General features: G+C 45.6%; 5 protein-coding genes across 5 annotated transcripts; 4 read left to right on the top strand and 1 right to left on the bottom strand.

Annotated features, from left to right (window-relative positions):
- Positions 1-11: 11 nt before the first annotated feature.
- Positions 12-2,682, top strand: F4813DRAFT_341138 (NLI interacting factor-like phosphatase-domain-containing protein; the record flags this gene model as incomplete). Its single annotated transcript, XM_049241272.1, has 3 exons — positions 12-1,821; positions 1,880-2,108; positions 2,183-2,682. Coding segments are annotated over exons 1-3 (1,564 nt in total), but the record flags the coding sequence as incomplete, so codon positions are not given.
- A 1,108-nt stretch (positions 2,683-3,790) lies between these two features.
- F4813DRAFT_384161 (DUF1761-domain-containing protein) lies at positions 3,791-4,446 on the top strand (the record flags this gene model as incomplete). Its single annotated transcript, XM_049246036.1, has 3 exons — positions 3,791-3,803; positions 3,953-4,257; positions 4,312-4,446. 3 exons carry the CDS (start codon positions 3,791-3,793, stop codon positions 4,444-4,446), a joined length of 453 nt encoding a protein of 150 aa, XP_049104540.1.
- A 184-nt stretch (positions 4,447-4,630) lies between these two features.
- F4813DRAFT_2832 (L30e-like protein) lies at positions 4,631-6,301 on the bottom strand. The gene is made up of 3 exons (XM_049240512.1): positions 5,444-6,301; positions 4,770-5,328; positions 4,631-4,643 (listed from the first exon to the last, which is right to left on the bottom strand). The coding sequence occupies exons 1-2, from the start codon at positions 5,754-5,756 to the stop codon at positions 4,937-4,939; spliced, it is 705 nt and encodes a 234-aa protein (XP_049104539.1). The 5' UTR covers positions 5,757-6,301; the 3' UTR covers positions 4,631-4,643; positions 4,770-4,936.
- Positions 6,302-6,424: 123 nt separating this feature from the next.
- F4813DRAFT_341131 (glycoside hydrolase family 92 protein) lies at positions 6,425-9,507 on the top strand. Its single transcript, XM_049241271.1, has 3 exons — positions 6,425-7,063; positions 7,124-7,156; positions 7,222-9,507. The coding sequence occupies exons 1-3, from the start codon at positions 6,922-6,924 to the stop codon at positions 9,450-9,452; spliced, it is 2,406 nt and encodes an 801-aa protein (XP_049104538.1). The 5' UTR covers positions 6,425-6,921; the 3' UTR covers positions 9,453-9,507.
- Positions 9,508-14,768: 5,261 nt separating this feature from the next.
- On the top strand, positions 14,769-16,021 carry F4813DRAFT_2739 (uncharacterized protein). The gene has a single exon (XM_049240410.1). The coding sequence runs from the start codon at positions 15,070-15,072 to the stop codon at positions 15,556-15,558; it is 489 nt and encodes a 162-aa protein (XP_049104537.1). The 5' UTR covers positions 14,769-15,069; the 3' UTR covers positions 15,559-16,021.
- The last annotated feature ends 23 nt before the right edge of the window (positions 16,022-16,044 follow it).

Here is a 16,044-nt window from a genome sequence, read left to right as displayed (position 1 = left end):
ATCGCAATAAACTCCCTAAGACTGCCCTACCTTACCTCCCTAATCTTTTAAAGTGAGGCTTCTAAGAGCTCTCTTGGCCGAACAAAAACGACATTTCGTAGCACTTGCAACATTTCGCGACTTGCGTGTTTCTTGAATCTGACCTACCACAGCGACAAAGCTTTGATAATACGATAATACGTACCATACCCTATTCTATTACCTGTACCTAGCAGGAATGAAATATTTGGAAAACGCAGGTAGATTTTACCATCACAGTTGCGCGTAGCTCTCTCAGCCATCATATTCCAACCGAGGTTTGAAAAGAGAAAAGAGGAAAATTAACCCCAATCGCTCTCATCCGAACCCTTAGGACTTTCTTTTTTTTTTTTTTTGTACAATACGTCCACAGATTTTTAAAGCATACAAAACTATACAGACCATACGGACAATTATCTCGTCTATCAGCCCCAGCACGGGAGCAAACGCGACTCGGGCAATTCAGCCCGGCCGACCGACCTTGAATTATATTGTCCTTTTTTTTCCACCTTCCGCCGTCGCCTCCACCAAATATTTAGCCGTCATAATAAACTGCGAATCTTGCTTGTTATTTAGCGGGCATAATCGATTCTTCATGGCTTGCAGGTCAACCGGAAGATGAACTCCCTCAATATAATATCCGCGCGCGTCTCCCCGACCTCGAGTCCCGCCCCTTCGCGATCAAACTCCCTGAGCCACATCGGCTTAGCTGTCGCTCAGTCTGATGACAACCCAACGCCTCCAGAGGAACCATCGCCCAACGAGAAATGCGCAACCACTTCCGAACCGATCGATAATACATTCAGCAGAGAAGCCCACCTAGGCAATTTTCTTAGCGCAGACGAGAAGACTCCCTTATTAGATAAAGGCGATGCCAAGGAGACAAATATCCGCTATTATTCGTGGCATGTTATCCCCGGGCGCATAGCAAACAGTCTGATAAATTCTATCCGTTGGGTTCTGTCTACCATCGCCGCACCGGGAGTTTACCTCGTCGCTTGTTTTTATAATGCACGGGGGGAGTTTGCCCCCTTGCGACAATTCGGGAATCTTTTCGGTATCTACGGGGGCGATGCGCGCAAACTAGCAGCTAACTACCATGAGAGCGTCGCGCTTAATGAAGAGAAGCAAGTCTCCTCTAAGCGTGGCGGCCAAGGCTCTCGAGGAAAGCATGCCTTCGCAGCCTCCCGACCGGTACCTTCGTCAGGAACTTCATCCTCGGGTATATCGTCAGAGTCGGAATCGGATATGGTTAGCAGGAATCAAGGTGTCCGCCGCAGCTCCGGTTCTTCCGGTCGCCATGTTCGGTCTAAGTCTCTTGATCCCGCCGAGGAGGGCTCGCCAGCAAGGAGATCGATAAGGATTAAGTTAAATAACGATGAAGCCATGCGGCAGCGAAAACATAGGAAGGCCCAGTCTATAAGTGCTAGTGGTAGCACTAGCAGCGGCGACGCTTCAGCAGATTTATCGGCTCAACTAAAGTCTCCCACTTCTCCTGTCGCGGCTTTGACGAGATATCCTAAGACCCCTGCTCCCCCTAGACCGTTAATACCTCGTCGGCAACCTTCATACGTACCCTACGAACCTATCGATCCGAAGCAACAGAAAACGTTGATATTGGATCTAGACGAGACGTTGATACACAGCATGTCAAAGGGAGGTAGAATGGGTTCGGGACACATGGTCGAAGTGCGGCTGAACACGACATATGTTGGAAGTGGAGGCCAGCAGGCTCTTGGACCTCAGCATCCTATTCTATACTATGTTCATAAGCGGCCGCACTGCGACGAGTTTCTTCGAAAGGTGAGAAGATTAATATATCGATAACACTGGACTATTATGCTAACCGTGGTCTGCAAAGGTTTGTAAATGGTTCAATCTCGTTGTCTTCACAGCATCGGTACAGGAATACGCAGACCCGGTCATCGACTGGTTGGAATCGGAGAGGAAGTTCTTTTCAGGGAGATACTACCGGCAGCATTGCACATTCAGGCACGGCGCATTTATCAAGGATCTGAGCTCGATAGAGCCAGACCTGAGCAAGGTCATGATACTAGACAATAGTCCCTTAAGCTACATGTTCCACCAAGGTAGGATATCCCCTGAACACTATATCAAAGTTTGTTTGCTATTAGTCTGCTAACTAGAGGATTTACATCTGCAGATAATGCGATTCCCATTCAGGGTTGGATCAGTGACCCCACGGATAATGATTTATTGCACCTGGTCCCTCTTCTAGAGGGATTGCAGTACGTTTCTGATGTTAGAGCATTACTTGCATTACGGGGTGGGGAAGACGGACAGCATATGATGACGTGAAGACAATGAAATACAAAACCTCTGAAGGCAAAAGAACATAGCGGGTGTTAATTCGTATTGGGCGGAGAGGGACTCGATATACCGAGCTAGCATTCCAAGGAACTTTCTACCATTACGTGCTTCGTTGTACAGGTCTACGTTACGTTATGGCGTTAATATAATAAGTGTATATTTTTTTAAGGAAGCGGGAGACTGCGGAGGTTGGTTCTGTAGCAAGGCAACATGAGAACATTTGGGGACGTATCCTAGTCCGATACGGTTACAACAACCCAATGTAGCGCAGAATAATGAATAGAGACTTAGTTGGTTTGCAAACCGGGGTATTTGTTTAATTCACATCGTCATCATTTCGTGAGCTTCCGAAGCTATGACGGTTAAAGGCTGACAAAGAGATTCCATCCATTTGCTTCCGGTAACATTCAAGCCATAGCCGAGAAAGCGGGTCTTCTTGTGACCCACCAAGGAGATGGTACTCCGGTCTAGTATCCATGGCCATGGAATGTAACCTCGTGGGTCTGGAATGTACATAAGTCGCAACCTCCAATTACATAGGTTATGTGTATTTAGCACCTGGTTGATGAACAATGTACTAATGTACGTAGGTAGCTTTAGGTAGATGTGAAATACAACCGTACCTACCCACAAATTTAAAGATTTCGATTTGCTTAATCATTATTACATGCATATCCGTATTTATATCTTGGTGCTATTGGAGATTAGGTAGGAGATACCTAGGGTAGGAGATAGGCTCTTAGTTGTGGGAATGGTAGATAACTACCTATGTACTGAGAATAGGTAACTAAGAAACAACGCCAATTCAAGAGAGAGAGAGAGACAGAGAGAGAGAGAGAGAGAGAGAGAGAAGCAAAAACTACTACAAGTTCTTTTTTGTAACTAATAGACCAGAAGCTCGCAATATTATAACCTAGAGAAGCTCCAGCCACAAATTAATGAGCTTAGATCGGCCATTCTCAGATCCACGACTCATGATCCATCTAAGCCCCGCGATCCAATCAATAACCTGGTGGCATCAACGACATTTAAAGATGTCTATTACGTCATGTTGAACGCCGAACCGAGACTTTGGTGTTTGAGAGGCTACAATACTTGGAGGAGAGAGGCTTTAGATTTCACGTTGCGGTTACGAAACCGGGATCCATGTATGTAGCTTCAAGTAGCCTAAGTAGCATAATGTACATACAGCTAGAGCCTCGGATTATACCAAGTTCCTAGTTACGCCATCTGATGAAAATGTTGTTTTCGTCATCGGTGCCGTAGCTTGACGTTATAAGAAGACCTTTTCTCAACGCCCTCCTCCTTCTTTGAATCACAAATCAGTAAGAACTTTTACCAGCGATATCTACCATCTACAGACGATAATTCGAATTAAACATCATCATTTTACGATTACATCTAACTATCAAACTGTAATATCTATCTGAACACCATCATCATGTCTCTTCATTGTGAGTAACGAATACCTTATCCCATTGCCTTCTGAGTAAATACAGTTATTAGTCTGATAGGCGTCTCGACAGCCTTCAGATCTCTAAGGCGTGACCATGAATTAGCTATTTGTTATGGACTTTCAAAAGCTGACAACACCAATCTTCAGATCTCCCTCCTGTCAAGCCCTCGGCCATTGCCCTCGGTACCGTCTTCAACCACGGTATTGAACTAGCAGTTCTGTCCCCGTTATTCGGCCAGACCTACCAGCGAGCCAAGGCTGCCAACACCAAGGAAGAGTTCATGCGATCGAAGGAAGCCGCGTCGACTGCTGCCGCTATAGGAACTTCTCTGGTCGGCTCTGCCCTGCAATCATATGGTATTGGTGCCCTCATCAACGCAACCGGCACTCTTAGCTACAAGGGCGCCGCTTACCTAGGCGCCCTTATCTTCGCGGCTACATCCGCCCCTACAGTATGTCTATCCTGCTACTCAGACATCAGAGATCTCAATCTAACATCATAACAGTATCTTGCACAGCTCTTCACCGAGAAGCGACCTGTTGACACTATCGCGGTCGGTGCCACATCAAAGATCCTCGAGACCGTTGGCTTGTCTCTATTCCTCACCTGGTGGGGCACCCGAACCAACCCTTTCGACTAAATTAGGAATGTTGTAAGGACCTGTGTTCATTAGTTTCCCTACGGGTTGATATAATGCTAGGAAGCCGTGTGGAGTCCGCGAGCTGTCACTAGTTGTATAATAAATAAATCAATAAATGTTCACAAATTATCATCTTATACCACCCCACTAACTTCACCTCGTAAACTGTAAGCTAGACTTGGGTAATACGTAGGTAACTAGCCAAATATTGTAAGCGCTTTTGATCACGACTCGAAAGGACCTAGATTCATTTTGAACCAATATGAAGTGTTTTCCCCAACGCCAGAGGCTACGCCTGTGTAGCCAACCGAAACAGTACGTACATTTCGGTCCGAAGACCTTGGATGCTTGAAAGGACAGCGAAGAACGCCCGCGACCACGGACCGCCTTCCTAGGCTAGCTAATAAATGGCCACGTCGAATGGTGATCTCTCATACAAATACCCCCCTCCCGAGGCAGAGATAACAACCGCAGTAAAATGAAGCTAAGCCTACGTGAACTTGAGTTGCTTGCTCTCCTTCTCGACCAGCTTGACCAGGTCCTTGTACGCATCGGCGAAGTCCTCGGCGTCTTCTTCGGCTATCTTCTCGTCGGCCTTGTCCTTCTTGCTTCCGGTCCGCTTCTCAGTGACCATGACAACACTAGTGGGTCGCTTGGTGCTGCCGGCGGCGCCTAGCTCAGCCCGCGACGTGACGAAGATATACGGCACGTTGACGTCCTCGCATAGCACGGGGATATGGCTAATAACATCCATAGGGCTGATGTCGCCGGCCAGGATAACAACGCCCGGGAATGAGGTGTTGCCCGGTCCGCTGGCGGGCGACTTGCGTAGTGACTTGACGACTTCCTTCACGCCACGCTTGAGGGTCTTGTGCTTCGCAGCTATATTTAAAATCGCGTTAGCGCTTAGCTGTTCATTAATCTAATAAGAAATGCAATGGAGAAATATGCTACTGCTGCAGCTGCAGCAAAAGACATGGATTTAAGATGGACATACCCTTCCGCACGGTCTTCATAATCTTCTTGGTGCCCTTCTCATCCGCCAATGGCTTCGCAAAGGGTACCAGAGCGCCCACTACGGGAACCAGGACCTTAGCAACCTTCTCCTCGCCATCCTTCACGACGGTGACAGACGCCGAGGTATCAACTTCTAATTGGTCGTCGAGGGTAGCAGTGACGACAGTCTTCAGCTTCTCCTTCTTATCTTTCTTGTCCTTCTTGTCTTTTTTAGACTTTGTCACGCCGTCGGCCTCGCTGCGCTTCTTGTCCTTCTTTTCCTTCTTCTCCTTCTCTGGCTTCGTCGACCCCATCTTGTCTCTTGGCGTTCTCGAGGGAACACACGCAGGTTTTTATTTGAGCGACCGACTTGATCAGACGTACGAGGCCGTCAGGATGGGGGAGTTCTTTGGTGTCGTGGGTGGGCGTTGCACCTCAATGGATCAATTTTCAAATGGTATCAATTGACCGATAAAAAAATAAAAATCGAGCTGGAAATTTTTCTTGATCGATAGGAAGGAAATCTTAGCAGCTTTTCGCGGGGAGCAAATTTAACCAATCAGAAGCCTTGCTGGCTTGGAGTATTCCCGCTTTAGTCTCCAATCGACAGGGGCTAGTACATATGTGGATCTAAGCATTTAGGTACCTCGTATGTACATGTAGTTTGGAGCTCACTCTTTCATCTTCTGCTTCTTCACCTTCAAATCACACAAACACTCTATCTTACTTCCTACCTACGAGTATGTAGGCACATACTAAATAGGTTCTCTGCATTGGAGGCGCAATTCTTAATTTATAAATTGTGTATTATAACGTCACGAAATAAGCACTAATAATTCCGTGTTTGAATCTCTTCCACAGTTAAGATACCTACCAGTAATCATTTTAGCTCTCAACATGGTCGACATGGTAAGACAATTGGAGCAGTATAATAATCCTCTCGCAAGCTCAATTCGAATTGATTCGAGCCGCATTGGTTACACTTTCTTCCAACTTAGATCCTTACCTTCTCAAGACTTTCCTATTACTACGAAACCGACATCTTTTATGCCAGAGTAATGAAAGTTACCAAAGCATGCTGGTAATTCAATAATATCAAACCGCCTCCAAGATATTATCTTAGTAGGTACATTTCTTAGCCGCAACGGAAAAGGCTTAGTTCATTCAAAGGCCCGGATAACTTTTCCATGCTGCTGTGGTCAACGATGGACCTCTTGGCTCCTCTGGTCATACATAGCCGAGTATACGAGATGCTATTCTGAATCCGGGGTATTTGCACCCCGCCTTGACATGCGATGTCACTCGGGTCTACCTTGTGACATGCCTTTTACGGATTATCGGCTGCTCTTCCTTTGTATTTCGAGCTTCTCTTTCCTCTTCATTTACATATGTAGCTATCACAGCTATGAATACCTCTTAGTATTCCAACAATTGAAGTATGTTCAACTGGGCCCAGTGAGAATATAACTGCCTCCCAAGATGAAGGTTCAATTACTTATACAGTCCCTCTTTGTGGCTATATTATGCCAAACGGCTTCTGCAGATATATCTCGGCGGGATATTAACACCTCTGTTAGTGGTTATGACTTCGTGGATCCTCTAATCGGCACTCGTAATGGAGGTGAGCTCGCTTATATTCTGTTATCTTTACAAACTACCTAACTAATTATTATTATTATAGGTCATGTCTTTGCCGGAGCGACCTTGCCATTTGGTAAGTGGGATCAACAACCATAATGTCTACCTAATGTATATCAAGCATCTCTAATAGAATAATAGGAATGGCGAAAGCAGTTGCGGATGTCACAAGCGATAACCAGGGAGGGTATGCCTCAAATGGGAGCCCGGTTACAGGCTTTTCCCATATGCATGACTCGGGCACTGGTGGTGCCTCATCACTTGGAAACTTTCCAGTGTTCGTTTATCCAGGCTGCGCGAATAACGACGTAAACGGATGCATTTTCCCCAAGACCCAGCGTAGCGTCCAAGTTGTTAATGGGAGTGTTTCAGCTCGTCCTGGCTATTTCACCATCGATCTCATTTCTGGTATAAGGGCCGAGATTACAGCTACAAACCACACAGCTCTTTACGATTTCACATTCTTCGGCAATGCTACAGGAAACGCTTCTGTAGACGCACCCTTAAGCCCTCTGTTCATTTTCGATCTGACGGATCTGCCCGATACTCGCCTCAATGGCAGTGCGTCTATCGATCCAGATACCGGTAGGATCTCTGGAAGCGGAACCTTCCTGCCTAGTTTTGGAACCGGTACATACACACTGCATTTCTGTGCCGACTTTCCTCAAGGAGTTTCTATACGCGAAACGGGAGTGTTCGTGAACACTAGGGCTGGTAGTGAACCCAAGAATATCGTATTAGGGCAGGACAATAATTCCCCTCCTCTGCCAGCAGGAGCCTACACTTGGCTCAATGAGGTTGAAACAGGCACCACAATCACAGTTCGTGTCGGGCTTTCATTTAAGAGTGTTGAGCAAGCTTGCGGGTCCGCTGAGGCAGAGGTGCCAGACTTCAGCTTCTCAAAAACATTAGCCGCCGCAGAAGATGTTTGGAAAGATAAACTCTCAGTCTTAAGTATTGATGCCACTGGTTTTGAAGACACCTCTTTGCAGACAATCTTCTGGAGTGGCGTGTACAGGGCAATGCTAAGCCCCCAGGATTATACTGGTGAAAACTATCTCTGGGAAAGCGATGAGCCGTACTACGATTCATGGTACTGTATCTGGGATAGTTTTCGATCTATCCACCCCTTCATTACCCTAGTGGACCCCCATTCCCAAACTCTAATGATCCGCTCTCTCATCGATATTTACCGTCACGAAGGGTGGCTACCAGACTGTCGAATGTCCCTCTGTAAAGGATGGACTCAAGGAGGATCTAACGCTGATATCGTGCTGGTAGATGCGTTTCTCAAGAACATTACACAGGGTGTTGACTGGGACACTGGGTATGAGGCATTGGTAAAAGATGCAGAAGATGAACCGCCGGTATGGGATTACGAAGGCCGTGGCGGTTTATATAGTTGGAAGAAGTATGGTTACATCCCCGCAGACGACTTCGACCCGTACGGCAATGGCCTATTCACAAGAAGTGTGTCTAGAACTGTGGAGTACGCTTACAACGACTTTTGTATCGCTGAAATAGCGAAGGCGCTAGGCAAACAAGATGATTACGAGAAGTATACCAAGCGGTCCGGAAATTGGGTCAACTTGTACAATGCCGATCAAGCCTCGGATATAAATGGCACAGACACTGGCTTCACAGGCTATCTGCAACCAAGGTATTTAAATGGTACCTTTGGATACCAGGACCCGACGCTTTGCTCTTCTGTTATGTCATTTGACTCTTGCTATCTCAACCCGGGTGGCCACGAGACATATGAGGGTAGCCCATGGCTTTACAGTTTTTTCGCACCTCACGATATGGCAGCCTTAATCACCACCCTTGGCGGACCCGATACATTTATCAGTCGTTTGGACTATCTTCACGAGAGCGGTATCCTTTACGTCGGTGACGAACAGGCATTTTTAACCATATTCCAATACCATTACGCCGGCCGCCCTGGTAAATCTACCGAGCGAGTCCATTACTATATACCCAGCCAGTTCAACACCACAACGGCAGGCATCCCTGGAAACGACGACTCGGGCGCCATGGGTTCATTCGTAGCCTTGGCGATGATGGGCATATTTCCAAACCCTGGCCAGGACATCTATTTTATTACTGCCCCTTTCTTTCCGTCCGTTTCGATCACCAATCGCATAACAGGTAATACAGCAACCATCAAGACCAGTAACTTCGACACCGCGTATAAGAATATCTACATACAAAGCGCAAAGCTTGACGGGAAAGAATACACGAAGAATTATCTCACGCATAGCTTCTTCCTCGAGGGCGGTACATTGGAACTCACGTTAGGCGATAAGGAGAGCACGAGTTGGGGTACAGGGGATGATGATATACCACCAAGCGTAAGTACGAGTAAGCAGTAGAGTTACTTGTATTATAAATACAGATAGTATATTCGTGAAGACTGAAGCATGTGACTACCAGACTCTTTGAGATATTGATACGTGGAATTTAAGTACCTAAAGTACCTAAGACAAGAGAATCAACATGTTCGATGGTTTTTCATGTAAGTTCATATGTTGGGAATTTTAAGCACTAGGCCTCCGGATACATAGACGGTTACGGGTTCGTAACCTTGAGTTGCCTATGCGTTTCGCATGGACGAGCGGTGCCACTAGAGGTAGTCGACGATGGTTCCGACTCTGATCTAGACGGCTTGTGATCTAAAGTATCTACCTGATAATTACTAAACACGTCAAAATGCATTATAAGTTAAGCAAACCTACCTGGTTGCGGCTCATCTTGCGCCGTGTTACTTTGGTCATCATTAGAGCGATGGGATCCCTTATAGGACTCCCATACATTCATTATTTTTCTCCTTGCCCCTTTTTCCCAGAGCACACCAAGGATTAGGAGAAATATAGCTGCACCCATTATACTAAACCCGACTGTGTGTCCCGTTTCCGCGGATGGATTACGCAGAGAAGGAAGAAATGGTGCTGCGATGTTCTCGTCGTCGTCGAGTCGTGAAGGAATGAGGTCCCAATCCGGACAACCTTGATCGCATGGGTTCTGTAAACACTACGTTGAAAATATAATAGGTAAGCTTGCTGGGCCCTTAGAGTTTCAAGTTTTGCGTCCTGTCTAAAAGCAATAGGTCCTCGACTACCTACGTAAGGAGGGTTTAATCTCTAGGAGGGGGCAATGGGATTAGGAAGAGGAAAGAAACTGCTCGTTACATACGCAACCCATGAACCTAGGTGTTGCAAAGTCGCATGTATACCATTCACGTTCGTCATAGGGGGCAGCGCAACTCTGGTGATGGCCTGGATAGCTGACATAGCTGGCTGGGCGAAGCTTGCCAAGTAGACACTGGCCTTCATTGGAGCATGGATCCGTTTCGCAACACCCGAGGAAGCGCACCTGGCTAGATAGGCAGACATAAAATGAACCTCCGAAGGGACAAGAAAGTCCATATTTCTGTTGCGGGATTTGATTATCAGGGGAAGCCATATATAATGCTGTGCGTCAAAATTACGACTTGTGTGATATTCTAAGAGGGAGTCGTGAACGGCAGCGGAAGCTCGAGATTTTAAGGCTTTTCTGCATCGAAGCAGTTACATATCAGAAGCGACTGGCGTATACGGGCGAGTTCTATATACACCTCCAGCACAGGCTGTCTACCACCATTCTGTTCGCTATATCTCGGGAAGATGCCTTCGATAAGTGATTAATTGAATTTTGGTATCTACACGATTAGCTAAATACTATTCAAAATATGTAGGGGTGTAAAAACGTGCGATATCGAGCTGTTATTACGAGGCGTGGTCGTCTTTGTCCGAGTAACATGACACCTCAGACATGTTCCACAACGAGGAAATGTTATCACTTACCTACCGACTCCGTTGCACAGATTCGACTCAAATATCATAGGAATAACCAGGTTCTTAGATGGCAAGTGTAGTGTTTGATTTTAGGCTAACTTTCAAAATACGAAACAATAGTAAACTTCGAGAAGGGAGGTATAGTTAATACTCTTAACGGTTGTCACACGCAGGGTGAATATCAGGTCGGTAGATAGTGTTGAACTAGTAACGCCTGGCCTTCTGTCCTGTTACGAGGGCGCTGCTCGCCTCTTATATAGTAGCCAAATGTGGCAGGATGATGTACGTACGGTCGTTACAGGACTTGAATAGGGCTTCTCGGATTGGCGCAGCACAGGTGATTAGAGGATTGGTTTCGGTTTGGCTCGAGTTCGGAATCCTAGATAAACTTTGCTATACGTAGTCGATAGTTCTCTGTCGGAATGTAGAAGCTGCACTCCAGTCGTTGATTATTGTCGAAAGCTCCGCGGAGTCCGTCTCTAGATAAGTCATTTAGTAAGAGACAAATTATACATCTACGATTTGGATGACCGATATACCATCGTCCCAAGCAAAAAGCTTTCAGCAATATTAGTTACTCGGAATTAGTGTGCTGGTGGTTCTGCACCCTTACCCAGATAGTAGCCATTATGTTGATTTTGAGTAAGAGAAGTGTATATAGGGTTGTATGACAGGGTATAGAAAGGGATGACCGATCATAAGCAATAATCCACGGGGTGAAGTTACTATTTATATTCTACGGATTTGGCGAGGAGGACGAACTTAAGCGAGATATTAAAACCCGGCATTTGAGTCCGTTCTGAATCCCTGCTCACCATTGCCCGACAGCTCTTCTTAACATATAATCATTACAAGAGGCTATATAAATAGGTAGGTTGTACCGGAGCTATCATATTTCTGATATTGTGGCGGCTTATATTGTAGGGCAGGATCAAGATGGTATTGTCACGAGGTGGAACTAAACAGCAGGGAAACAACTTCGTTGTTCCGCAGGGAACTCTAATCTATCTACGAGAGCCTGAGTCTATACACACTGAATATGTCCTTTGTTATAGATGCCTCATATAGAATCCTGACAATAGTGCCTATGCCAAGTCGGTCCAATTTTTGTCAGTTTTATACTAATAGTACGCCCTAATCTAAACCCGCGAAGAATCATTAGTTCTAGTGTAAATTAATCACCCACTACTTACCTTCAACGTAGGAAACCCCTGAAACCATAAATACCTGACAATCGAACCGAAATGGGACGGTGCCTACGGCTAGAACAAGTCTTACACTCGCGCAGGCGTGATACAGAACGGCTTAAAGCTAACCCACGGCGCCGCAACAGGCAACCCCTGAGTACTAGTATTGCACCGAATAAAGCTTTCGGAATGGCCTCTTCAAATGCATTATAGTTCTAGTCGTTGTTACCTATCTGGCCCCAAACATCAACAACGCCTTTACATGTCACTAGGTGTAAAAAGAAGACCATCGATCCCGCTGGAGCCGCTAAGCATACGACCCTGAGAAGTCAACTCGATATCACCTAGCTCGGCCTGTTCTCAAAAGACTACCAGTTACTGGTCCCAAAGTCTATTCAACTTGCGAGAAACGCCTGATCTATGGGGGCTAGAATGGAAGACTGCCATGTTTACTTGCACTAATAAAGTCTTTATATTTCTCGTACAGTTTGCGTATGTAGAGATAGTCTTTAGAATCTTTCCATGCACAGACGTTGAAGTTTAGTGGACTATGACTAAATCGCAGGAAAGCCTGTTTTTTTTAAGCAACGAAAGAGATATTAAGCCTTGGAAGATGTGAAAATCTTTAATATCCGCGTAAAGGTAATTATATGAAAAGATGCAAACCTTGTAAACCTATCATCCTGACACCCAATAGTGGAATTTATATCTCTATGTAGTGTAAAATGTATACTATTCTACCTTTTTATATAATAGCGTTGGTTGATATTTCCTTAGCCTCAGATATAGGTAATCAATGAGGCTGTTAATAGGGGTTATTCAGAGTACATACTATGTATGTAGGAGGTTGCTCTGGCCCTTACTGGTCATAGACCCTCGTTCTCCTAATTTCGGAGATTTATTTACTGGCCATATATTAAGCCTCTAGGCGTGGCTGTTGTGTTACTGGGTTGGTCAAATAGTATTCTTTCTTTCCAGACTTGCACTCGAACAATTCGGTCATAGATAGTGGACCTTCGGAGGTACCTAAGTGCGGGTACCATTTCTACCCATTGTGGAGCGCAATGGATTACCCCTGTTGTATCACGTGGATTTATTAGTTCAATAAACGATAACTAACCTAAACTAGGACTGACCTAAATTAGGCTGTCTGATTTGAACTCTGCCCCATTAACCCCATCAGTTGAATCGGATCCCGGCAGTTGCTCTTTCATATGTAAATACACTAGGTTAGTATTATTATTAGACGTGACGTTTAGGAAAGCGCCTTTGAAGCGTTAAGGAGTTCAAGATGCAAGAAGCAGTGGACCAGTCAATCGAGTCCTACCAACTCCAGCTTCTTACACCAACCCAGTTTGTCAACGTACTGAGACTCGCAGAATGGGTTCAATGATTTTTAATAGTCAGATCGTCAGGCTATTCATCTGTTCGTGGCCACCGCTAGGTTGCCGTAATTGCCGTGGCGATTGTTGGTCAGTGTCCATCTGGTCATCATCATCGTCACCTTGGTCGACTCACTTGTATGTACATGAGCTCCTTGTACATATAATAAGATGGGTACCTACCTTTGGCATTCCGATTACCCGTATCACGGCATCGGATTCCCGTCTGCCCACATGCATTCCCTTATACATATGTACACTATTCATGATCGCCACAAGGTTAGTGTAGTGGAATTCGTCATAAAAGTCTGTGTTTAAGTACAGACTTAAGTTGCCGCCTCAGCCTCTACATAGCAGATTCCGTAAGTCAAAGCCCAAAAGCCCCCCCAAAAAAACTTAAAATCCGAGACACTCTCACCCATCAAACAAAAGAGAAACCTACATCAAAAGTTACCTGCAAGGACGCACCTAAAGCACACACGCATGCAAGTGGCTGCATATTCGTGCCGTATTACATATCGACTATTATTCATTACAATTAACTTCGACAATAACCTACGTTTAGGTACCTATATTAACTTCCTCGGCGTAGCGTACCTATTTCCGAACTCTTGCGTATTCCGTCTTACATATTCCATATTCCATATTCCATATTCCATACATAACTTAGGTACATATTTTTAACCCGAGTTTTGTCCTCCCCCGCCCTATCCGATTCCTAGATCTTTCTTACCGACTTTGCAACTTTGCAACTTTCTCCTAAATCGTACCGAACTCTATGTCTCGAGAAGTGTAGCGATATTTCTCCTGACAACGCGAACGTGGACCGGATAACGGCACCAAATTAATAAGACCTTTACTGTCTCCATTTTCTGGGATTGTTCAAGCGCGCGGTTGATTGTTTGCCAAGCAATTTTCAATACAAAGAGCCGAACCCTGCCATTCTTTCTTGGCATTGGTGTCAGCCCTGGCTGGAAACTCAGCATTGCTTTCAGGGCTACCTCCTTTCAGGTCTACCTCCTTTCAGGTGAGCAAGCATTTCTGTCCGCTCAATCATATTCGTCAGCTGGGGCGCAGCTCGGTAGGCTGCCAAAATACTATCAAAATACCAGAACAAAGCCGCCCGAAATCTTCAACTACGTCAAGTGACGCTGTCCAATTATATTTCTAAATGAGCCAATTCGCTTTTCTTCGCTTATCGACGTTATTCCGTCCGAGAGTACGGATTAGAGAGTAGCCAGGGGTAGGACGACGAAGCGGATCAGATATTTATCATGATGATATTCATCACCATCGCTCAAGGAGCTTGATTCCATTATTATGCCACCCCGTACCACCAGATCTAACAAATCTAACAAATCTAAATCTACGATCTTGTCTTCTCTTCCTGTTGTTTCTACTCTTTTCCTCGTGTCTCAATCCCTGCCTATGAAAATCTTCGGCTTCCCCCACATGAAATAAAGCTTAAATCGAGGTGGTCGTGTGTGTACATAAGACTCGGCCATAACTTACATCTTTCATTGGATACAAGGCCTCGTCCTCTACGGTACACAGAACTAAGACAAAGCTATAGACTATTCTGTCACCATGTCGGACTCAAGCAGCAGTCGACGGACAAGTCGCAACTACGATACAGGCTTTCCGGATGCATTCGCTGAATATACCACTTCTCTGCGTCATCCAGAAGCAAACGTTAGTCCAGGGGCTTGTATTTCAGCCGAGGATATTGATCCGTCGAAAACACTACACCGGACGCATAGGTCCTTCCTAGCGAAGCATAAGCGTACCATCGCTCACGGTAGAATCGGTCAGAACACGAGCCAAAAACACTCGAACAGTTCGGTCGTGATCCTTCCCACAGCTGACAGTGCTGTTGACGTAGGTGACCTGAAACGTACAGGCACGAACGGAAGCATTGGACATTCATCTAAGGATGGGGCTGAGAGCATCGATCGCATGGAGGTATCTACTAACGGGGATAGCTCTCCGTCCTCCCCTACAGACGAACATGACCTCGCTGACGATGGGCGGCAAAGAAACAAGCTCTTCCGAAAATGGCGCGTTCAGAAGGACTAAGGGAATTGGGGCGGACGGTCGACGATAGACTGCGACAATTATTGAATCACGGGTAAAGAGTCGGTATCAGATCAGCTGTTAGGAGCCAGGGATATTAGGTAGGTAACTAGTAATTTGCGACTTGGGAGACTTGGGGGCTCGACGCCGAGGGGCTTGGTTCAAACTTTGGTTCTCAGCATGGAGTATGGTTCATGGCGGAGTTTGAAGGGTTTGATAAAATAATCAATTAGAAGAGAGTTTGGGAATAAGTACGACCTTGGCTGCATATCACCTAGGAGATGCCGGCAAGGTTGAAAATACCTAACATCCAGATTGCTTAAGCTACATGTAGTTATGTACCTAGGTACATTTCTGAATATGGTTTACGTCCTTTCAGAAGGTACCGTCACAATACATGTTTAATACATGTTTAATCTCTCTTTCCTCTTTCCTTCTTTTAAACACTACTGAATCCTATATTTATTTCTATGTTCACGTTCTCGTACA

Source organism: Daldinia decipiens (assembly GCF_022478715.1).
Source record: "Daldinia decipiens strain CBS 113046 unplaced genomic scaffold F4813scaffold_1, whole genome shotgun sequence".
NCBI classification, from domain to species: domain Eukaryota; kingdom Fungi; phylum Ascomycota; class Sordariomycetes; order Xylariales; family Hypoxylaceae; genus Daldinia; species Daldinia decipiens.
Note: the sequence above shows the minus strand (reverse complement) of the source record. Positions and strands in the feature narration are given on the sequence as shown.

What these genes read in the sequence shown, in the direction of transcription:
- F4813DRAFT_2832 (XM_049240512.1), bottom strand. Translation starts at nt 5,756, where the DNA reads ATGGGGTCGACGAAGCCAGAGAAGGAGAAGAAGGAAAAGAAGGACAAG. An exon ending in TATGAAGACCGTGCGGAAGG is followed by an intron (nt 5,329 to 5,443) that starts GTATGTCCATCT and finishes TTTTAAATATAG; the next exon opens with CTGCGAAGCACAAGACCCTC.
- F4813DRAFT_341131 (XM_049241271.1), top strand. Translation starts at nt 6,922, where the DNA reads ATGAAGGTTCAATTACTTATACAGTCCCTCTTTGTGGCTATATTATGC. An exon ending in AATCGGCACTCGTAATGGAG is followed by an intron (nt 7,064 to 7,123) that starts GTGAGCTCGCTT and finishes TTATTATTATAG; the next exon opens with GTCATGTCTTTGCCGGAGCG. An exon ending in CGGAGCGACCTTGCCATTTG is followed by an intron (nt 7,157 to 7,221) that starts GTAAGTGGGATC and finishes ATAGAATAATAG; the next exon opens with GAATGGCGAAAGCAGTTGCG.
- F4813DRAFT_2739 (XM_049240410.1), top strand. Translation starts at nt 15,070, where the DNA reads ATGTCGGACTCAAGCAGCAGTCGACGGACAAGTCGCAACTACGATACA.